This window comes from Toxorhynchites rutilus, chromosome 2 (genome assembly GCF_029784135.1).
Source record: "Toxorhynchites rutilus septentrionalis strain SRP chromosome 2, ASM2978413v1, whole genome shotgun sequence".
NCBI lineage: Eukaryota > Metazoa > Arthropoda > Insecta > Diptera > Culicidae > Toxorhynchites > Toxorhynchites rutilus.
In genome coordinates, this window is record NC_073745.1 from 282,986,113 (window position 1) to 283,011,693 (window position 25,581).

The 25,581-nt window shown below is 38.1% G+C and overlaps 1 protein-coding gene across 12 annotated transcripts in view; it reads left to right on the plus strand.

Moving 5' to 3' along the window:
* LOC129764714 (supervillin) overlaps nt 1–25,581 on the plus strand; it is a 776,186-nt gene that overhangs the window by 705,185 nt on the left and 45,420 nt on the right. For all 12 annotated transcript variants that reach the window (XM_055764104.1, XM_055764101.1, XM_055764103.1 and 9 more), the window contains one exon: nt 8,543–8,993. In XM_055764104.1, coding sequence (XP_055620079.1) covers nt 8,543–8,993 — 451 coding nt within the window. The remainder of the gene's footprint in view (nt 1–8,542; nt 8,994–25,581) is intronic.

Genomic DNA, 25,581 nt, shown 5'->3' on the forward strand with positions numbered 1-25,581 from the left:
TTAGAACGCTAGAATTTGATGTGTATGTGTGTGTGTATAGAATGAGACGCGTATCACACGAGTGAGAAGAAATGTTTAGTATCTGAGTTCTGCGCCGGGTACATTTTGCGCTGTCGTGCTTATGAATTTTGTACTCTTCGCACCAAGACAGAATACGAGTTTTTTTTGAGCGCGCGCTGATGAAAATTAAACTTAAGCGCAGCGCTGCGTTTGTTTTCTGAAGATTGGTTTTTTATCTAATAAAACAATATATTTTATGGTGAAACTTTATATTTTTTCGTTCTGGGACATAGTTTGCATCCCTGTTAACATACCATGTAATGTAATATTTGTATATAATTTCTTTAAAGTAAAATCCAGTGTTGTCACATTTTCATCTGTACCAGAAGAGGTAAACATTTTTTTCGTCTGTATTTTTTCTTCAAAAAATCTGTACCATCGAAAATATTCATTGTAGAGAAACATCGAAAAATAAATCATTTTATTGCGTGGAGGCGATCTGGCGTAGTGGTAACATCCATGCCTCTCACGCTCAAGGTCACGAGTTCAATTCTCACTCCCGACATTCTTCCAAAAATGGAAGTAGAAGTGACGAACCAGCCAAATGAGTTGAAAGTCACTATAATACAGATAAAAAAAAAAAAAAAAAAAAATCATTTTATTGCTACAAAATATTATATTTACTTACTATCTATACATCTACGTTTATTCACCACAAATACTACATACATTAACATTTAAAATAAATGGTCATGTACATTTACAAGCCTCGAATCACTCGTAAGTTTGCTGATGCTTATACATAGCTTTTCTAAATTTAGATTGCATACTATGTATGGGAAAAAATCGACCCTAAAATTTCAAAAAGTTACCCTATACAAAATGTTCACCACCCCGAAAAACCCCTCTATGCAAAATATAAACTCAATTGGACTAAAGGGAGAGTGGTGCAAAGCGGTCAAAGTTTGAGTTTTTTGAAATCTAAGGAGATGGAAATCGGGGTTTTAAAAAAAATTATGCCAAATGTCTTAACATTACATGAAACGTCGAGATCTACTGTCATCTCGGAAGAAAAAAATTGTCACACTGGGACTTAGTCTTTTTTCGGAATACGAGGCAAAACGTATGGTTTTGGGTATCAATAAAAATTGTTATCTCTATTTTTCATTCGGAACTTGCTGCGAAATATGGATTTGCGCGATAATATGCCCAATGCAATATATCAATCGGACTTCATTCACTAGTATCGCAGACGTTAATGTTTGAGTTTTTTTGGAAACCGAAAAACCACCGGAAATCGAGGTTTTGAAAAATAAAAAAAAAATATTTTTTAAAACGACCAAGCGCTAAAAAAATCTTTTTTTTTTTATTTCGAGATAACAGTAAAAATCGACGTTTCGTGATAAGACATTTGGCTTTTTTTAAAAAAAAAAACTCAATTTCCGGTGATTCCACGGTTTTCGAAAAACTCAATTAACTTTTGAACCACTGAACCGATTTAGATAATCAAAATATCAAATTGAAGCCAATAAGCTAGCCTTTTATTAAAAAATATTGAACTGGCAACAAAATGGATTTTATTTTCGCAATTATAGATTGTAATTGTTTTTTATGGCTTTGGACTAGAAGGTGCTATATTTTTTATATTTTTTCTTTAAAGCTGAGTTTTTTTACATAACATATCTCGATATCGGATATGCTTTTTTTCGTTTTTGAGATATGATTTAAAAAAAAAAAATTCCCCCATTTTCCGACCACAAAAATTCATATATTTTGAACTACTGGACCGATTCAGATGATCTACATATCAAATTCAAGCTTATGAGTAAGTTTTCTTTGAAAAAATATTACTTTTGCGAAACATTCGGATTTTCGTTTTTTGTAATTATTGATCATAGTTTTCTTGGTTAAAGATAGAGGGCGCTATATTTGTTAATACTTTTTCTGGAAAGCTGAGGTTTTTTTAAATAATATATCCAAAAATCATGGAGGTGTTATTTTTCGTTTTTGGGTTATTTTGCAAATTTAACATGTTTCAAGCCTTCGTTCAATATTTGTATGTGACAAGACTAGACTTATGCGACTAGAATCCAATCTTCCCGTAAATATGATATATTTAAAAAAAAATTAGCTTATTGGCTTCAATTTAATATGTCGATCATCTTAATCGGTTCAGTAGTTCAAATGTTGTGAATTTAAACAAAAAGTCATGTTTGGATAAAAGGGGAAAAATGTTTTTTCGGACCCCCGGTTAACTTTGAAAAATTAAATCTCAAAAACGAAAAAAGAGCATCTCTGATATAGAGACATGATATATAAAAAATCCGCAGCCTTAAAAAAAATATTTAAGAAAATATAGCGCGCTCTAGTCCAAAGCCATGAAAATAATAAAAACGACTACAATCAACAATTACGTAAATAAAATGCATCTTTTTTTTTGCAAGTCTAATATTTTTAATAAAAGGATAGCTCATTGGCTTCAATTTGATATGGTGATCATCTAAATCGGTCCAGTGGTTCAAAAGTTAATAATTTTTGAAAAAAAGTCATACTTGGGAAAAATTAGAAAAATAGATTTTTCGGACCACGCTAAAATGGAAATGGACACCCCAATAAAAAAATTCAAAAAAATACGGGGTAATGTTTTGCGATAAAGAATAAAATTACCACTTTCAACAGAAATCTGAGAACCACTGTATCGGTTTGGCATGTAATGGCTGTATATATATATACATATATAAATTCGTGGTCGTGGTCGAACTCCTCCGAAACGGCTCAATCGATTTTAATAAACTTATACACAAAAGACTTGATAAGCATGAGAATAGGTCCTAAGCTATATATAATACCGCTAGGGTACAGATTACCATATATTTAATAACGATTAAAGTGACTATATGCAGAAATTTTGTTTTCCAAATTATTTGTTTTTGTATTTTTTTTCTTAAATTTGGCATCAAAAATACAAATAACCCTAAATTTAACCCCCATCCCGTTTTTGCATTGCGATTTTAGAATTTATTTACGTTGTTCGATGACAGATGGCGCTACGTCCGCCTCGTCGAACTTTCATCCACACATTTGCAAGTAACCCCAATTCGCCTAAAGCGCATCACCGGCGAGCTTGAAGCCTTCTTGAATGGGCACAATGAATTATTGAAATTCCTCAAATCACAAATGCTCGCATTACAAAATGACAATCACGCTTGATAAAACATCAGCTGGGAAAACATTATGTGGAGAGCACACGCCAGCGACGCGATAAATTGTGATTCGAAGAAAAATAATTATCTGGAATTCATCGCAATCACATACACAAAAGATTGCGCTCGTTAGATTTTTATATGCATAATATGATGACTCGATGTGGTCAAGACAACGCCAATTCACGATGTTTTGAGCTGTGCCAACAATTCATGTTCGATATGAATTCGAAGGTATAGAGCGAACGACTGCAGTTCCTCCGACCCATCCAACAAAAGCGATGTGAGAAAGAATACATTCACTTAGAAGATGCTATCATGAGCAACGCTGAGCCAGCCTTGCCTTTGTTATTGCGAGGCCAGAACTTAATGCGTTGTCATTACATTAAAAACAAAAAATGAAGTCCGGTCGAATTCGATCCCACGCATTGCTGGATGAATTTGGTTGAACAACAGGAACAAGGATTACCTCAGACACACATTTTTAGTTTGGTTGGTCTATATTGTCGAAGCCCTGAAGATAGTTTAATTTCCTCAGTTATTCCAAATCCGTCTATTGATCAGCTACTCACCCGTATTCTGAAATCCGATCAAGTCAGTATTACCCGAACGGATATCAATTTTGCATTCTGTAATCCATTCGACTCAAGTCTAATCGAGTTGTGCAAATTTGGCAATCTTGCCACGCATAGACGACATTGAGCTTCGTGTTCCATCTCTGTGAAGTCAAAATGATAATGGATATTTCATATTTGGGTGGAATGAATATGATTTAAAAACAAAAAATATGATTGTGAAAACTTGCTCTACCGTATCAAACATGTGTTCTCTACTACAGGGTGGCAGCGAAAATGGTCATGTCAAATTTCAAAAACCGACCATGTACATTTTGTTTATTGGCCCAAAAAAAATGACCTGTGCAAAGTTTCAGCTCAATCGGACATGATTTAGGAGTGCCTCAAAGCGCTCAAAGTTTTGATTTTTTTATCCTCTTCCAAGGGGGAAAATCGAAATTTTGTTTTCGATACCGAATGGCATAAAAATGCATGAAACGTGGAGATCTGGTGTATTCCCAAAAAATATTTTTGGCCAAAAATCGACCTAGCCTGGAGGCAATGAAGGTATGGTCGAATTTAAAGAACCGATCATTTACATTTTGTTCATTGACACAAAAATTGACCTGTGAAAAATTTTTTTTTGGATGACACCAGATCTGACACCCGCATTTAGCGTTAGGCGTTAGGCGTTAGGCGTTGACCGTTGAGCGTTTGTTTGTTCCCGTTTTCGTTTTCGTTTCCGTTCCCGTTTCCTTTTCCAGTTACAGTGAAAGCTCTCTATAGCGACATCGAAGGGGACCGTCGTTATAAAGAATTGTCGCTATAAAAGATTGTCGTCATAGAGAGCTCTTTATAGCGACAAAAGAGAGAAACGCTCAAGCTCACGCAAAATAATCTAATTATATTAGGCTGTCAAAAAAGTCCTGCAGTATTTTTTTTGAATTTTCATTTGTTCATAAAATTAGTTACAATCATCTGTTTTAAGTCAAATATGCGCCGTTTTGTTCGATGACTTGTTCCCAACGAGATGCCAACTTCATAATACCCCTGTTATAGAAGCTCGCTTCCTTATTGCCAAAAAAAACTCGGATAGCCAATTTTCACAGGCCTCTTTTGTGGCTACCTTCTGACTACCTAGCTCGTTCGCCATGGACAAAAACAGGTGCTTCTGGCGCGTCACCAAAGAAGTGTGTGGCCTGGCGTTGTCCTGATGGAAGACGATGCGGCCTCTGTTTATCAAAGATGGCCTCTTCTTCATGAGTGCTACCTTCAAGCGGTCCAGTTGCTGGCAGTACAGGCCCGAATTGAGCGTTTGGCCATAGGGAAGCAGCTCATAATAGATTATTCCTTGACAATCCCACCAAACACACAGCAGAACCTTCCTGGCCGCTTCAGCGGGCTTCGACCACGACCGTTTGCGCTTCACGTTGTCGTAAGTGACCCACTTTTCATCGCCAGTCACCATCCGCTTCAGAAACGGGTCGATTTTGTTGCGATTCAGCAGCGATTCACATGCGTCGATACGGTCAAAGATGTTTTTTTTGCGTCAACGTGTGTGGCACCCATACATCGAGCTTCTTTGTGAATCCAAGCTTCTTCAAATGGTTAATAACGGTTTGATGACTTATCCCCAGCTCTTGGCCGATGCTACGGCTGCTACTATGCCGGTCTTTCTCGATTCAGCGATTTTATCGCAATTTTCGACGACAGGCCTTCCGGAGCGTGGCGCATCTTCGACGACCTCTACACCAGAATGAAAACGTTGAAACCATCGTTGTGCGGTGGAAATGGAAACTGTATCGGGTCCATAAACTGCACAAATTTTATTGGCAGCTTGAGATGCATTTTTGCCTTTGTCATAGTAGTACTGTAAAATATGTCGGATTTTCTCTTTATTTCGCTCCATATTTGCGTCACTATAACTCACGAACGACTTAACCAAACAAAACACTGTCAAGGACTATATTATAGCGCGCAAAAATACCTTTCCAACAAGCTATAGTATGACTCGATACAATGAATACAACTAGAACTACGCGCTTACAACGACACCTCGCGGAAATACCGCAGGACTTTTTTGACAGCCTAATATTAGAAACAAAAGCAATTGATGTCTAAACATTTTGAAACAAAAAACATTAAACAATGAATATAAAATTAAGTTCATTCGTTCGATACAAAATTTTCTCTAGATGGAAAAAAAATTAAATTGTTAATTGATTTTTTGCTAATAAACCAGCATAGATGATCTGGAAAGCATCTGCTTGCTGGGTGGGCTTATAGTTTTATTGTTGAATTCTCCGTCAGGCCCTGATTTAATAAAAGATTGATTTTATTTATCTCATCGCCAGACAAAATATACCAATTGAATATCATTGAAACCAATATTCTTACCTTTTTTATGGCTGTAGTCCATATTTTGTATGATGAATGAATTCGCAATTCATTAGACAACGTTTTTTTTACTACCCTTTTCGAACCTTTGAATTATGTCCAATTTATTTCATTCGTTGAAAGTTTTCGTGTATTTCAACCCATGTTGGGCAGTAAATGTTTCCGAAGTGAAACAAACGATACTTCAAGTTATTGCCTGCATTTTATATCAAAAGCTTTATCTAAATAACAATTGCGCAAACAATACATCCATTTTTAAATTTATTGGAAATTTAATGCAATTTCATTCTAGGGCGTGATTCTTGTTCAACAATTCTTCGTTTAATTTGTTTCAATTTGCTTTCCCCATCTTTTATGATTTAAATTTATGTTTTTGTAAGTATCCGAAAATTTTAATCAGATGTTCAAAGTTGATTAAATCCTCTAATACACAATATAGACCAGGGGTTTTTAAATTTTTTTTTTATGGCAGAGCCCTTTTTATAGCAGAATAATTTGACGAAGCACCTGCATTTTTTTATCAATGAAACAAATCCTATTTGCATTGACATTACCCAACTAGGAACAACTCTATTTCGGTTGCGCGTCACAGTTACACGATATGTGATCCGGAGTAAACAAGATAAATCATGATATGTGAAATCAGATTAAAGAATTTTTTTTCAATGTGGGTTTTCAGGTGGGAGCATTTGCTATAACTTCGCGCAGCACAAATTTCCCGCGGAGCATCATTTGAAAACCCCTCACATAGACTATTTACGTTCGTGGGCATTGACATTGACACATACACTAGGATTAGAGTAAAATTGAAAATTGTCGCATTAGAAAATGATTTGTATGAGCAGAAATGTGTCGCTACAGGGAATGGTCGTTATAGAGAAAGGTCGCAATAAAGATTAGAATTTCTATGTGATTTTGAAGGGACCTTTGGAAATGTCGTTATAGAGAGATTTGTCGCTATAAAGATTGTCGTTATAGAGAGCTTTGACTGTAACTACCATTATTTCGCTTTAACACAATCTTCGTCTCTCTTTCTTCGCCTACCTCCACGTCACAAACTCCATTTCCGGTTTTTTTTTCGATGGACCGGAAGCCACCATTCCTGTTTCTGAAATGGCATACGAATACAACATTGGACTTCCGACGAAAGAGTATTTTCAGAGTATTTTCACCCTTTCAGAGCTTTATCAGCAAACCGGAAGTCAAAACACTCATATTTGTTTTCCGCCCTTCAGTTATTTTATACAATTGGACGTGTATGTCATTTCCGGCCAATTGGGAGTAGATTCGCTACAAAAATAAAGGGTCGGCTTGGGATCACCATTTTTGAAGGTGTGGAAAATAGGATCTTCCGATTTGGCCTCTGCTTCTTTCTTTTTTAACACTCATAAACCACAATGATCGGCAGAAAGATGCCAAAAAAACGAAAATTCTATGCGATGAATGACCGCTGCAATTCAGGGCCACTCTACCCTACGTTTCAAACTTATATGATAATCCAAGGTTTAGTCTACACTTTGCACTGATTTTGGCGACTCACTTTTTAATAATCATTTCCAATTACTTTTTTGTTGAATCTGTTATTGACTTTTTCCATATCTCGTCGTCTTTTTTTTCCAAAATCCAAATCTTATTGGAAATACTGGAACCGGAACAAATGCTTCGTTTATTCCCTTGCGCCACCCAGAGGTGTCGTTTACCTCCTCATCATCGCTTCATTGCTGCTCCAATGACATCCAGTACACAGCTAGTGATTGTAAAATTCGCTTTTTTTTCACGTATCAAACATTTCCCTGGCATATAGTCGGATCAACTCCGAAACGTGTGTGTTTTCAAGTTGACAACAGTCGTGATAGGAATTTCAATTAACCTGAACGCGGGGACTGAGGTGTCCCTCTTCTTCGCCCGCACACTATGCTAAACACGACCCGAAACAGATTAACACGTTTTCACTCTCGATGACATTAAAAAAGACATGATCACTCCTCGTTCCAGTTTTCGAGGAACTTAATCCCCAGATTGAAAATGAAACTGAAATTGAAATTTGATTCAATTATTATCCCTGCTGGAGAGCCAAGTGAGGGTGGTGGTCGGTCGTGTCAGCCTAGCACATAATTCATCTACTGATGGGCGAAGTTACTTCGGTAGATACGCTTAATTAAAACTATGATTCCCCTACCCCTGGATGCCCCGATGAGGATCATTGGTTTCGGGTTACCTACTTGGGGACGAGCAAATTGAATTTTATCAAGCTGTTTCCTTCGGCACGATTCGGTTTTATGGCAAAAGGCGCCTATTTTCCAGCAATCGATTTTCGCATTTCCCCTTATTCCGTTTCACAGTTGCTTGATAACGATTTCCTTTCCCTCTTTTTTTCTCCCATTTCAGCCACAAACAGCAACTGGTGAAGAGCAAGAGCCAATCGGAGCTTGCCACCTTCGTTCCTGCGTCCGTTATTGTCTATCACAACACGGCAAAATCATTCGGCGACCATCCCGCAGTTGGTGGTGGCGGTGGTATCGGTGGTATCGGTGGTAGCCCACGCGGAAATGATCCACTAGATTTCGGCGGTCCCAATGACCAGAGGAATCTAGTTGCTGCCTGCTTGCGTAACCAGTCGGAACAACAGCTGCAGCAGCCCTATCCGCCCTATCCAGGATTTGGTGGTTTACGGCGCTGCCTAACAGAGGAAATGCGTCCCGATCAGGAATCGATGGTCAAGAGCGTCTCGATCGCCGAACGGCTCGCGGCGCTTCAGAAAAGTGGCGAGGATGACTGGAGGAAGCGCATCTCCAAGAAGGATGTCACCGACGATGTGCGCCGGGAGAATCTGGTGAATGTAAGTAACGTTTATTGGAATTATATCATAATTTGTAAATTGTACCAACGTCGGTTTTCGATGCAATTTTATCTATGGGACAGATCGCCAGATTTGTTTTCGTTATGTAAACCGGAGCAACGTAAGATTTGGCTGACAAGTATCTCTCTCAGTATCTCTTAGAAAAATTACCAGTGGCACCAGTAAATCCAAATCGAATCAATTTGTGCGACAATGGCGACAGCAACCGCAATAGAACAAATTTTCACCTTCAATTTTTATCCGAAGAACGCAGCCATCACCGCAGTAGAATACTTCCTTTACATTCGGCTACGTTCAACATGCTTGAAAATTTAATGATCGAACGGAAAAAGATAACAATAAACCTTAAAACACTCCTTAATTCACATAATCTCTCTTCCGACAAATAAATATATAAATCAATAAATAATAAATTCCACATCAACTCTCAGCTTTAACACATGGTGTTGGCTGATCGCTGTTTCGAGTAAAACTAAAAATTGAAGAAAGAGTGTGTTAGTTGAGTGAGAGATTTTTAGACCTTAAAACAAACTCTCAGCCTTGAGAAAGGAAACTGCTGAAAATGGGAACCACAAAGCGAAATAATTTAAATTTGTCGCTCGATGCAATGTGACATGTGCAGAATTGACTTTCAAATCAGTAGAGAGAAACAGCAAACACATTTCATAACACAATACCTCATTCTTTTCAACCATCGCATATTCCATTGCTCGGAATGCATCCCACTGAGCAGCGCGAGCAATCGGCATAGCAGCAAATCAACTCTCAGTGACTCCTCCAAATATGATAGAAACAGTGTACAACTTTGCCAAACTTGATTGAGATGAACGAATGGAATGAAATTGAAATGGAACTTCTTTGAACTTTGGATATATTTTAACACTTTGACGGCCATGGTGTTTGGCCACAAAGTTCGTAAAAACCTGAAGGATCCAATGGTTGATTCTTATACTAGATGGTGCCAGGAACCCATCTAGCATAAAATTTTATCCCCAACTTATGTTAGATAAGTAAAATAAAGATAAAAATCATTTTTTCGAAATTACTTTTTTGATAACTGTTCGGATTTCCGGTACAGATTTTTTGAAGCAGTTTTATCGTGAAACAGCTCAAAACTGTTAATAGTTTTATTTTAATAAATAAATAAAGTACAATCATAAATCACGCTTACATTAAAATAAATCACGCAATTTAGTCGTATTTGTCGTAGTTAGTCGTATTGTTTCTCTATCAGATTAGCAGACCGAAAGCAATTTTAAATTGCGAAAAATTTGAATGAAAATTATTACTCGATGTCGCTCTAATATTTAGAAGATATGATCTTAACCCTAACTTAACTATTTTTATATAAATCTGCTTACAATTCCATCAAAACTTTATCCTTGATATAAAATCATTATGATTTTCGTGCATCCGTGGCCGAGTGGTTAGCGTCTCACATTTTCATGCCGGGTGTTCGGGTTCGATTCCCGTTCTGGCCGGGGGATTTTTCGTCAGAGAAATTTCCTCCGACTTGCACTGTGGTCACGCGTATTCTAGAGCTTGCCCCTCGGAATACATTCAAGGCGTGTTATTTGGCTTAAGAAATCTCAACTAAGTATTAATAAATGACGCTAGTTAATACATACGTTGAGACGGCTAAAGTTCCACAGGGAACGTTAACGCCATTCAAGAAGAAGAATGGTTTTCGTTCAAGATTTCTCACCACTTGCAGAGAATTTCTTACTCTGTTACATAGACTACATATTGGATACGGTGGAGCCTATTTTTATTTATAATTTTTGTTTTGGAAGCTTCACCTAAAAATCAATCACCACCTTCGCTTCACAGAGGTAGAACACGAAACTAAATGTCGTCTATGTCGAAATGCATGGCAAGGTTGCCACATTTGCACAACCTAATAGGATTTAAGTCGAACGGATTACAGGATGCAATGTTGCGATCCGTTCGAGTGATTCTGAGTTGATCGGAATATAGCAAAGAAGTTGATCAGTAGGCTACTCTATCGATTTCCTCAGGACGTATTTTGTTGACTAACCAAACTGAAAATGTGTGTATGAGGTAATGCTCGCTCTTGCTATGGCATCGAATACATCCAGCAAGGTGTAGGACCGAATTCGTGTAATGTTTTAAATAAGTTTACTGAAGACATCATTTTGACGTAGGACTACGTCTTTCATTTCTATACCGGGCAAAGTTTCGAAAACGAAAGCGTTACGCCGGAGACCGAGATTTTGAGCGTTAATAGCTCCTAAACAACTGAACGAAATGGTATGATAAACACTTCATTCGAAAGATAAAATGTCTACGCGTTATATACTTGTTACTTTTTGATCCAAAAACTTGTTTCAATAGCCTTAAAATTGTTCTCAAAACAGGCTATTGAAATCACCAATCGGTATATAAGCGAGCCCCGCTCGGAAATCCACTCAGTTCTAATTGAACAGCGATTGAAGCATGTTGTCGCTGTTGTGGTGAAGCTCTTCGTTTATCATGAAAGCGCGGATGAACGGTGTCACCAAGAGCCTGTTTGTGCACCTTAGGCCAGAAGGGAATCCATCAGGAGGAGAGTGATGCCACAAACGGTTCCCCGGGAAGACATCGCTACACACACATACACGCGCGGAATTCTTTCCGTTTGGATGCCATTCAGCATCGAGAAAGTTCCGGAAAGATCTAATCATTTCTGGAATATAATCTGCTAGTTCCTCTGGGAATTTAAAAATACATTCATGTGAAAGAGTTTATTTTAATGTTTCTAACCAAATAACACAGCGACCAAATACATTTGATTTTGTAATTTTTCAACCAAGTGTAATTAGCAGGAAAGCTTCTGAAGATTATTCTTCCCCATCAGTAGGATATTTCCATATCCAATATTATATGCGCACGCAATCAATTATTGCTCAGTCGCCGAAAGTTTCGAGCTCAGAGAGTTCATTCCCCTCTAGATTGCCTTCCAAATTGCCATCGTAAACCACACCTCTCGACTCAATCACACACTGGTGGTGGTGAGACGCATTCATTTTTCGTGAGGACATCGACAAGACAACATCGTCGCCTAACGTGCTGGACGAGGTGGACGGCGAAGAATCGACACAGACACGCGCGGAATTCTTTCCGTTTGGATGTCATTCAGCATCGAGAAAGTTCCGGAAAGATCTATTCATTGCTGGAAAATAATCTGCAAGTTCCTCTGGGAATTTAAAAATACATTCATGTGAAAGAGTTTATTTTAATGTTTTCTATCCATGTAACACTGTGACCAAATATTTTTCAATCAAGTGCTATTAACAGGTGGTTATCGAGTTAGTATTAACTACTGGTGGGCTTCCAGTATCGAGGAAAATGTGGAAATATCTAATCGTTGCTGGAAAATAATCTGCCAGTTCCCCTTGGAATTCAAAATTACATTCAAGCGAAAGAGTTTATTTGAATGTTTTCTATCCATAAAATATCCATATAATACATTTGGGTTTGTGATTTGTCAATCAAGTACAGTTAGCAGGAAAGCTTCTGAAGATTATTCTTCAGAACAAGGTTTTTCGTATCCTATATTGGATGCATAAAACCTTGTGCCTCCAACGTAACGCTCTCGTTTTCGAAGTCCCCCAAATATTCATTTATTCATTCATTCAGAATGGATTTAGATTCAACTTCAAACAAATGATCTCTAAATCAACGATAGTCCTACGTCACCCTTGCGGTTATATAGATATAACCCACTTCCTGTTTTTTGTTTGAACACACGTCCTGTAATGTTATGACAATACATGCGTTTTGGCCTGTCAATAGTAAAGGCTGTGTCGGTGTTGCCCATGATAGCGTTTTGCAAGTGAATGTATTCTTCCTCACGCCACCGCAGTCGTTTGCTCTATACTTTTGCTTATATGTCGACTATGATTTGCTGCCTATTTAGTGCTTGTCACTCAGAATACATTCAAGGCGCGTTTATTAGCATAAGAAATTTCGATTAAGGACTAATAAAAATGACGCAAACAATTCTACGTTGAGACGGCGAACGTTAGGAATGCTAGGAACGTTAATACCATTGAAGAAGAAGATGGAAAGCGTCGTTTGGACGGTGTGTGTCGATGATGAACTCCTGATTGTTGTTTCTACTACGAATCACATTTTCTCGCGTCATTTTGCAGTCGCCCACCATGATTCCAGCAATGTCCTAACCAACATGCGCATTGTATCTACACACGTATTCTCCGACTGGTTTTTCATAAGGATCGATGCCAATAGCCTGATTGTCACCTTGCAATCCAAGTATGTGTGATTTGAAGAATTTTTATAATTCATTGTGCTCATTCAATAAGCTTGCCGACGATGCGCCTGGCTTTGGGCAAATTGAGGATACAGTAAAACCTGTTTTTGTCCTGTTTGAAAAACGAACGACGTTTAAATTATTTGGAGATTGTTTATATAAAAATACTAAAATAGCGCAGAAAGGTGAACATTCGATATTGTGTGTATTTCTGAAGCCAAATTTAAGAAAGAGAAATCGCAAAACAACAAAAAAGTTCGGGAAAAAAAATCGAGCAGTTGTATCCGAGACACGACTGCTTAGGACGTAGGACTACGCAATCTTTCGACGTGGGACTACGTCTAACCGAAGTATATGGGGGTGAAATGAAAACCTAAACGCAGAACATGCAGGAAAAAATGAAAGATTCTGAATGCTTATAACTCGAACATTTATTAGCAGATCGGAAATTTTTTTGTATCAATTGATAGGAAATATTTCTACGCGTCTATCAGAATTAATAAAATGGTATTTTCCATGAAATAAACAATTGAATAACTGTAAAACGTCAAGCGTTGTCTGCGTTCCCCTAACACTCACTACAAAATCAATTTGCCTGGAGGAACCCGTTTGCAAATACATGCAAGTAGGTATTTTTGTTCCCACCGAGCTGTGTTTCTCTAACACAGACTTCAAAATCGATGTGCCAGGGGGAATCTGCTTTGCAAATACATGTAAGAATTTTTATTCCCACAGAAATGTGTTTCCCTAAGATGGATTTCAAATCAATGGTACCTGGGGGAATCCGCATTGCAAATATATACAAGCTAGGGGTACTTTTGTACTCGTTTGTCTTTGTGCTGACCGTAACATATTTCGCTAAAACGTACTTTTAAACTGAGAAGCCTGAAAACTCGTCATTTCAGATACTAGAGGTGAATGAACTTTCGCGATTCGAGAAATACGTGGCATGAGAGATGCAATAATTTCCGAGGGAAATGTAAAATACAATGATCGTTTGACCATTCTCCCGTTCACATATTTTGATAGTCCTAGGCAAGAACTTAAAAGGACGGTCATCAATTTTACTTGTAACGCAGAACATAATCTATTGCAATGCATGAATTGATCTTACATGGCAACTGTTCAAACTTTTTACTTAGAAAACAAATATGTTGAATTCAATTGAATTCGAAAATTGTTTCATTCAATCGATAATTCAATCAACGGTAGTCCAACGTAAACTCTGGAATTACATCATAGATATAATCCAACCATTTTTTTTTAATTTGTTGGTTTATCATTTCGGATATTATTTGCGAATACGCCGAAATTTCATAAGTAAAGGGTGTGTCACATCAAATTGCATCACGGAATAAACGCTGTAGAAATTTAATTTTTAGGAATTATATCTTCAGCTTTGGTTTTATAATCAGATAAGAGTGTATAGATCACGTTGGCCATGCTTCACTGTCAATTTTTCGTAAATTTGGAAAAATGTCGTCGAACGAAAAAGAGCGTCGTGAATTAATCTTGTACACTCATTTCAAGAATCCGGAGTTGTCACATCGGTACATCGGTAAGATGCTGGGAATCGTCCAATCCACGGTCAGCAGAGTACTAAAACGATACTTCGGGAACCTAACCATCGACCGGACGGTGAAGAACGGCAAAAATGGATGCTCCGTCAGTGAAAAAGATCACAAGCGCGTAGTTAAGCAGTTTAGACGTGATCCGAGAAGTTCGGTCCGGGATGTCGCCAATAAGCTGAATTTGTCAAGTTCATTCGTCCAGCGGACCAAGCAGCGGGAGGGCCTGCGTACATACAAGGTTCAGGAGGCTCCTAACCGCGACGAAAGGCAAAACATGGTGGGGAAGACGCGAGCCCGGAAGCTGTACACCGAAATGCTGACGAAGCCGCATTGCCTGGTAATCGACGACGAAACCTACGTCAAAGTGGACTTTCGTCAGCTGCCGGGCCTGTTGTTCTTCTCCGCAGAGGACAAATTCAGCGTTCCGGAGGAGATTCGCAAGCAGAAACTATCCAAGTTTGCCAAAAAGTACATGGTGTGGCAAGCGATCTGCTCTTGCGGAAAGCGGAGCGCCCCCTTCGTGATGACCGACACGGTAAACGGGCAGGTTTACCTTAGGGAGTGCCTACAGAAGCGCTTACTACCACTATTGAAGCAGCACGAGGGCCCGACCATCTTCTAGCCGGATCTCGCTTCGTGCCACTATTCAAAGGACGTGTTGGAGTGGTACGAAGCCAACGGGGTCACCTTCGTGCCAAAGGAAATGAACCCGCCCAACGCGCCGGAGCTTCGCCCAATAGAGAAATATTGGGCGATTATGAAGCAGGCCCTCCGGAAGAACCCAAAAGTTGTCAAATCGGAGGCGGACTTCAAGAGAAAATGGATTTCTGTTCAAAAAAAACTACAACCTGACGTTGTACAGAACCTTATGGACGGGATAAAGAGGAAGGTGCGAGCATACGGGCTTGGGCTCGAAGTATGATTAAAAAGAAAATGCCAAAAGTTGTTTAATAGTTTTTATTTTACTGTCTAAAATTTTCAAAAGGATCGGTCTACTGGGCGAATTTCTACAGCGTTTTTTCCGTGATGCAATTTGATGTGACACACCCTTTAACTCTTTAGTAAAATGCTCCGGGTACCCTGAAAAGGTTTAATGGCTTGCGTGGTTTTGTAGAATCATTTCGAGAAGCAACAATTCTTTCTTGCCTTAGCGAGAACAATACACTAATTGGTCATATGTCGCAATTTGGCATCTTCCGTGCATCGCCATTCAACAAGCATCAAACACGCGTCTAACAGATGCACACAGTTGCAGCGATAAAAATGAAACATCGCGAGAATGACCGTTTATGAAAAATCGTTTCTCGACTCTCGATCAAAAACGTCAACAAAGCTAGGAGCTTGTTGCATCCGAACAGAGCCGGTGCACACGAGAGCAAATACAAAAGGCAACTAAAAGTATCGAAGGTGTGCTATGAACATGAACATGACCAGGAAATGAACATGTTCTAAGTTTCACGTATCAAAAACAAACAACTCACTTCATGTGAAATATTCGCTAGCGTTCACAGCTCGAGGGGAAACATAAAACACAAAACGAGCAAAATAAGCGATCTTTGTTGTTTCGGGCACAGAAAGATTCTGAGAATTTTCCTGATGGGAGATGCAATACTTATACGCTAGCGACAGTTTACTTCGCAAACATTCTCTTTTCGCTATCCCCCTTCGTTGTTTCTATTTTAACGGCTGCATAAGTTGCCCGTTGTTAACAGCTCTGTTCGGGAAAGCACGCAAATGGACAGAACAAATGTATGGGTAAATGGAAATGATTCCAATTTTCACCTATTTTAACCATATACAGACTATGGGATAGCAATGTATAGCATATCAAACAAATCTTAGAAAATTTCCGATTCGATTGGTATGCAAATTATAATCCGTTCGCAGCAAAAATAGTTATTAACGTTTACTTTATTTCATTAAAACGTGACCTGTTTTCTTATTTGGCACCCTTAACGTCCTACGTCAGTACATAAAATAGTTTTTGACATAGGACTATGTCTTTGATTTCTATATTGGGGGGTAACTCTACGAAAAATGTAACGATTTATTAAGAGTTTTCAAACGCATATTACTCAAAGTCGTTTTTGAGGCATATGTTCTGTTGTATACCATTAGACATGAAATTTATTCAGCTTTTTTTTTTGCTTAAGACATGAACAATGGATATAGTAGAAAAGTTAACAATTTGACGATTAAAATGTGTATATTATTTCGATTTAATTTGCCACTCGATTTTCCCCACTACGCAACGAGCAATACATTTGCCTACAATTCGGCGTTAGCTCACAATTTGATTAGGTGCGTATTATGAATTATTCTCGATTTGCCGATAATAGGCATTTACCAGTTGGCAGAATCCATGGAGGGATGATCTAGGAATGATCTTGAAGATTATATTGGATGGTTTCATTCTATTCTCCCCAAAGATTTGACGAGAGCTTGACCCAGATCGTTAAACAATGATAGAGATTTTATTAGATTGCAGTTCATGTTGTTGTCCAATCAGTTCGTGCTCAATTAACGTTTTATCATATAGGTCTTGCTACTAAAAGTTTATGTAATTGTGGTCCAGGATGTCATTATTTCGAATATGTTGTTATATTTAGAAATTCGAAAGGGTATTCTCACGCATTTTCAGAGCCTCCATTTGATGTATCAAAAAAGAAAAAATACAGATTTTAAACAATGAAGAAACTCAATTCAAATGCAATTACTACACACAATCACAGTCCTATGTCAAGATCGCGTCCGTGCCCCTAGGCCCAGACCCATCAACTTTTTTCTGCATATGGCCATTCTAATCGGTATGAAATATCTGGTAATCGGTATGATATATAGTTTACGACCTATTCTCATGTCTGCCAAGTTTTTTGTGTATATTTTCATTGAAATCGGTAAAGCTGTTTCGGAGGAGTTCGACCACAAACATCGTGACACGAGATATGTAACGGGATATAACGATAACGTACAATAATTTGTCATCAAAAGATTTTCTTTCAGCAATGTTTGATATGTCCTCAGAAATCATTGCATTTTTACTAACACATCCTGTACATTATAAAAAAAGAAAACTGTGGACATTTTATAAAATTGAAACGGCATTTAAATTAGATCCAGCATCTCTGCTACCGAGACTGGTAACAAAATGAATACTAAATTTCAATCTCAATCACTTGTTTAAAAAAAAAAACGGCAGAAAAAGCTACTCTTCTGTCAATGTTTCGTTAAATGCAAATAACTGCCACAACAAACCAGTTAGATTCTAATTCTGAGAACGAACGTCATCCTATTATGCCACATATTGTTCAAATATACTTTTTATCGTCACTATCCCCTGTGATAACCAATGAACCGGTGCTGATCATGCTTATGAATATGGGAGCTCTAAGTTCAATTCTTAATAGATCGGTAAATTATTAAATCTCAACTCAAGTACTGTCGAAATCACAATCATCAATATTACTTTGAGGAAGCGCCTCTGCGACACGTAGTGCCCATCTAGAAGAGGAACAAACACAACCGGTTCTCAACTCGTTCCCATGCACACCTGTTGTTTGGGTCGCGGACTAGCAGTAACTCATATGCATAATATCCTCCGCAGCATCAGCCAGCCAGCACACGTGATTTGATCGCACGCTTGAGTGACATCGCCGCCGCCGCCGCCACACTTGCTTCATTCTTGCGCGGTGTGTAATCGTGTGGGCGGCGTAAACGTGACTCCTCTGTCAATCGCGGCGGCGGGCGCGGTCTATAACCGTTTTTAATTAAACGTTCGCGCTCGTTCGCTCGCCTATTTCTCACCAGGCTGTCAGCAGCAGCAGCGGAGGCTGCCGAGGCGGCATCAATCCGAGCGCATACTTAAGAGAATCGAAGAAAATCTCGGATCCGACAGATAGATAGTAATAATATATCTTTCAACGGCTTGTCGAGGTGTTTTCCAGCGCACCGCCTACGTGGGTTGCCTCAGTCCTTGCCTAGGGGAAGGGTTCTGGTATGTGGGTTTTATGCTTCACACAATCCTGTTGATGCTGGAATCGACTTTTATGGAAATCAACCCGCGGAAGAACAGCAGCTCCAAGGCGTTTGTGCGGTTTCATCCGCTGAAACTGCCGTAAGGTAGCTGCTCCGAGCTTGCATACACTGAGGCGTTTTACTGAGGCTTATGGAATGAAGAGTTTCAAATCGGAATCGAGTGGTGGTGTTTGAGGCGAAGCCGCGTTTGTTATCAAATATTCTGCTCGGGTGGGTGAAAATGAGATTGTTTAACGATGTGAATGAGAGTTTGGATTCTCACTCAACCTGAATGGGCATGTAAACATCACTATCACGAATGTTTGCTGTTCAAGTCTTGTTGATATTGTCATACGTGACTTCCTGAAATGAGAACGCAAGTTCGTGAAATTTGTGTGTCACAAGATCACATCTGGTGCATTGATTGTGATCTATGATGATTATCGTACATGTGCATGTACGTGTAACGTTTTTGTGCTCGCTTGCACCTAGATTTATATACGTTTTCAGCGATAACTCGCACCCATAGAGCACGTTTTTATTTCGTAAGGTATTTTTGTATATCTCTATCTCGGACAACCCTAATTCGTTAACTGTCAGCTTCATAATGTCATTGTATTCAAATTAATTGGGAGGGCCGTTTAAGACTATTTATAAAAACGTAAAATACCAACAGATATTTTTACGAATTCGGTTTTCAAACTTTTTTTTCTGGCAACTTACACGTGTTTCACATTCACATGTCACATGTGTCAAAGTGAGAAAAAACGGTTTAAATTCTATTACCGTTGAGTGAAAAATTTACACCCGAGCAACGTTTGCAAATCATTGAATTTTATTATCCGAATTTGTGTTCTGCGAAAAATGTGTTTCGCTAACTTGGACCATTTTGTGGCCATCGTAATCGGCCCAAGAAGTGAACTTTTCAATTCACAGTGCCCGAAATTTGCGCGATTCTTACATTATCAAATATAAAACCACCCATTAGTAACCGTAGAGTATGTACAGAGGAGAATATTGCCACAAATACTTGTGGTCGACAGTGAACGGACTGAACGGAGACTGGGATTGTGTTACACAACCGCATGGAAAATTTCACGAAAAAATCTTGTCCTAAAACCGTATAAAATACAGCTTGTTCAAGAGCAACTGAATGACCTGTCTCTGCGTCGATGGTTGGTGAATAGGGCTGGGATCAACTTAAATATTTGTTTTAATCGAAGAATTGTGTTCAGTTACGGAGTCCATTCCTAGATGAAAAGATAAGCCAAAAACATAGTTGTAGCATTTGATGTGATCTGCAACCACAAGCAACACAAGAGCTGCCAATGTATCCAGAAAAATGCACTGTTTGGTGCGGTTTAAGAGCCGGTGGCATCATTGGTCCGAATTTATTTAAATATGAAGATTACGGATCTTCTGCCTCAAATGCAAGCCAGCAAACTACGGCAGGCGCTACTTTGCATACAGTACCAATCGAAAGACAACTATGGTGAGCGATTTTTTATTCTACACCTTTAGACTATTTCTTATGGTTTTGATTAACGCCTTGAATCACATCTGGCTGTCCTCCAACATATGATGGTAAGAGATTTTCGTACGTGTGAATGTAAGCGATTATCAGCAAAAGCCTAACAAAAACGCTTTAAATTCGCTTTGTGAAATTTCGCTTAACAGTAGGTTATAGGGCGTAAAATGATATTCGAAAAACTAAACATGCAGCATTGAAGTACAATTCGAATACATCAATACCATTGAGCAATTCCACGCCAAGTCAGCCCAAAAATTCGAGAGATTTTTACATATGGTGGTAGCTATCCGAACTCACGGGTTTTTTTATCATATGACCAATTTTTATTACGACTGATAAAAAGCGTATTGGGAATCATTTACTTTTTTTAAAAAAAACCTTAACTCGAAAACGATGAAAATGAATTATTAAGAAAAGGTAACAGGAATCTTCGTAGCCTATTTGGTTGCGTGTCCGCTACTAAGCGAACGATCATGAGCTCATAGCTCAGGCCCCCTTAACTGACCATCTTTGTGTGCTAGTCTAACTACTATGTCCACGCAACAATCATCAAGTGACGGTGATCCCAGCCTCTTATCGCTCACATTTTCGATCTGCTGCATCGGTAATTGGCACTATTGATAACACAACAATGAAAGCCTCATATCAACAGTCCCTCTGTGAACAGTCCAACTGTGAAGATTCGAACAATAGGAATATTCTTACGCCGAAAAAGGCGACATGTGTTGTGTATCGATAGAATAGGAACACTCTTACGCCTGAACGACTACTGTTTAATAGATATAACAAATGTTTATCGGTGAACAGGAATACTCTTACGCCTGAAAATGGTAACAGTGTAATATACAACAAAAGTTATCTCAAGATAAAAAATGTACACGAATGAATTCGGCTCTGTTTACAGCTGCATTGCTAAATGAGCCTAATAAAATAAACTGATGGGATAAAAAAGTAACATAAAAAAAATCAAAATATCTCACACAAAAATTGAAATTAAAATTAAAAAAACTTTTTATTGTTAAAACACACTCTCTTTGATATTGTTTTATGTTTTCATTAGAAAACTCTTTATATTTATCGAAGTTTTTATTTGTCAAAGTTTGACGTACAGTGGTGCTGTGTTAGACTAGTCATATTGTTGGAGACATGCAATTTTAAAAATTTATGAAATTTTGATACTTTCCAAAGTCGTAATCATTTAATTTAAAGTAAAGTAAAAAATGAAAATGTGATATATCGAGATATAACGAATTCTAACAGAGATTTCGCCCGACGCGATGTCTCCGGGGAATACGCTTCGAAGGGTCGATAATGTGTTGTGAATGAAAGATCTCACTCTTCGAATTCGATTGAATTTAATGCCTTCAATTTATATAGTAAGTGAAGCGAATCACATATTTGGTTTATGCAATGCTTTGTGGTTGATAAAGTTCTTCTCACAAATTTCATTGAAAAGTTCATCCATATATCTTGGACTTCTGACCTTTGTGTACGGAAGAACTGTCGTGTTTTTTTTTACATTTCCCTCCAAACTTCTTGCATCTCTCAAATGTACGTTGTCCTCGGACCGCCAACTGAGTAACAATTTGAACAAAGATGTTGATTGAGTACTAATGGGACAATCATCGATATCGCAGAAAATGATTATAAACATTCTGCCTAATCGTCAAACACCATGTATAGAAATTTCTTGTTTGTTTAGAAGAAATTTGTGTTCTTTATTTGCTAGCGATAATAACGATTCTCCAATAAAAATTCGTATCGAATGACGTCATTACGATGTAACCGTTAATTTGACTTTGCCACCTGCACAACACAACCCTGTTGTTTCAGAATAAAACATCGAAACAATATAGAAACAGTTCGGTGCAGTCAATAATGTAGTCATCATAGTGCCAATGGATGTATGGGAAAAAACTGACCCTCGAATTTTCAAAGCGAACTTGATTAAAAATATGTATTCCTACGAATAACTACCCTATGCAAAATATCAGCTCAATCGGACTTTATTTACTAATGTCGCACAGCAGTCAAAGTTTTAGTTTTTTGAAAAACGAAAAATCACCCAAGGGGAGAGTAAAGGAAATCGGGGGTTTCAAAAAAAATTTTTTGATGCCAAATGTCTTAGAATTGCATGAAACTAGAAAAAAATTTTTGTCAGAAATTGACTTTTCGGCACTTGGTCGTTTTTGTCTGAAAAGTCAATTTTTGACGAATTTTTTTTTTCGTGATAGCAGTAAATCTCGACGAAACGTCTCTTTTGAAAACTCCGATTTCCTTTACTCCCCCCTTGGGTGATTTTTCGAATTCAGAAAACTAAAATTTTGAGATCTGCGACAATAGTAAATGAAGTCCGTATGAGCCAATATTTTGCAGAGGGTATTATTTTTATTGGCACTCAAAACCATACGTTTTGTCCCGTATTCCGAAAAAAACTAAGTCCCAGGGTGTCGATTTTTGACAAAAAAAATTTTTTCGAGAAGACACTAGATCTCGTTGTTTTATGTAATTTGAAGACATTTGACATCAAAATTTTTTTTTTCGAAAACCCCGATTTCCTTTACTCCCGCCTTGGGTGATTTTTCGGTTTTCAGAAAAACTCAAACTTTGACCGCTGTGCGACACTAGTAACTGAAGTCCGATTGAGCTGATATTTTGCATAGGGTAGTTTTTCGTAGGAATCAACATTTTTAATTAAGTTCGCTTTGAAAATTCGAGATGGCCATTTTCATTGGCACTCTACTGCCCATGATTGCATAGGAGACGTAATCGACAACACCATTAGTGTTGGGAAAACGCATTTTTGTTGTTTTTTGGCCTACAAACATAACCATGCAAATTTTGGATGAAATGATCTGTCCAGTTGAAGGATACGTCCGGCAAAAAGAAAGCGTAGGAGATTTTCCGGATTAAAACATATTTTTTTCTATTTGGAAAACGCTTGCCTCTATTTATGCGGACAATCAATAGTTTCAATGAACATTTGTCCGCATAGCTAGACGTAATCACCAGGTTGCTCTGTTTGTAACGTTAGTATTTACAATTCCGATAATACAGGGTGGGCCATTTAAAGTGGAAGCATCTGGCAACCCCATAACTTTTGACAGAGATGTCAGATTAACAAATGTCATACCGCGTTGGAAGCGTCATTTCAGTACAATTTCAACCATGGAACAATACACACCTAAACAACGCGCTGAAATTGTTCAGCTGTACATTCAAAATAACTTCTCAATTGTGTTAACTAAACGTGCGTGGAAAAATAAAAATAAAGTTAAAACATCGCCTGGGGACAACACTATACGTCGATTATATGCCAAATTTATATCGTCTGGTAGTGTTGGTAATGCCAGTCATCTGTCCAGACAACGACCAAGACGTTTCGACGAGAATATTGATGCCGTTCGAGCCAGTGTTGCAGAGACTCCATCGACATCAGGTCGCCATCGTTCGCAAGAGTTAGGCATCGCTCGAACCACTCTCCGACGCATAATTCGTGTTGATTTGAAAATGTTTCCGTATAAAATTCAAATGGCTCAACAACTTAACCCATCTGACTTACCACGTCGACTTGATTTTGCGAAATGGACCATCGAAATGGCCAAAAATGAACGTGGCTTTTGGCAAAAAATCATAATGTCTGATGAGGCGCATTTCAACTTGAATGGAGAAATGAATAAACAAAATTGTCGGTTTTATACTACTGAAAACCCTCAATTCATCGAAACGCAACCTCTTTACGACCAAAAAGTTACTGTGTGGTGTGGCATTTATGCCGATAAAGTCATCGGCCCGTACTTCTTCGAAAACGAAAATGGAGCAACGGTAACCGTGAATGGGGAGCGTTATCGGACAATGATAACAGATTTTTTATTGCCATTTGTTTGTGAAAATGAATTGGACAATTACTGGTTCCAACAGGACGGCGCTACATGCCATTCAGCGGCTGCCACGACCAAATTATTGCGCGAAATGTTCCCCGGAAGATTAATATCGAAAAACGGCGATTATGACTGGCCACCGAGATCACCTGATTTGACGCCTCCTGACTTTTTTTATGGGGATATTTAAAATCCAAGGTATACACTGGTAAACCAAGGACCCTGGAACATTGGGCAAAGTGATGGAAAATGCCGAAAAAAGGGCACATTTTGCGGTCAAGGCCAGAGGCGGTCATTTACGAGATATCATAATCAAAAAGTAGTTAGAACAAATCTCCTTGGACCAAAATAAATGAATTTCAAAAAAAAAATTAAAATTCCACTTCTTTACTTTGCTATTGCAAAAACAAATCCTTCCACTTTAAATGGCCCACCCTGTAGTCAAAACGTCTCCGTCGGTAGTTTCAGTTGTTATCGGGTAAAATCAAAAATGTTTGAAAGAAATTTAGTGAAATGTCTGGAAAAGGTGCTCTTCATTTGTTGCGAGTCTATGATAGTACTTTATTCCTGAAGAATACTCTGGGATATGATAAGAAATGCAGGTTCGTGTTTTTTCAATTAATTAAATTTGTAAAGGTAATCTGCAATGTTGGTAATTTTAGCAACATGATTTACCGATCTCACGATCGATCGTATAAAGATGGTGGAGTGACTTACTCCAACGGTGTGAGTAAATGCTGAGTATGTGGAATAATTCAGAGTTGAATCTTAGGAGTTATAATGCTAAGAACCAATATTACTTTAATTTTACTACTGACCTATCTCATTATTTTATTGATGATTCAAATACAAAAAATTAAGTAATTATAACATTAAAAAACACAATTGCTTCTCTTTGTTCATCGCAGTGTACAGAAAATAGTAATTATATGAGCAGTATTTCAATGGTTTCTTATATTCATCCATTAGAAAACACTAAGTAAAAAGACACTATCGTGACACACATGTTTGGATTCTACTAAGAATGTGATTCAAATGTAGATTTAGCTTATAGCACATATACTGACAATTGTTGATTTTCGAACGATGTATGAAAGCTGTATGAAACTACGTCTGTTATGCGGACAAACAGCAATTTTTCGGAAACGTTTTTTCAAAATTGCTCAAATGTTTTCGAACAAAAAATTTTTGTTTGCATGTTGAGCAAACGTATTACGTTGTGTAGGATGCGAAACAGCGAAAAAGTCGATTCTGTTCATTTTGTCGTTTACGTCTCCTATACAAACATGGGCAGTCT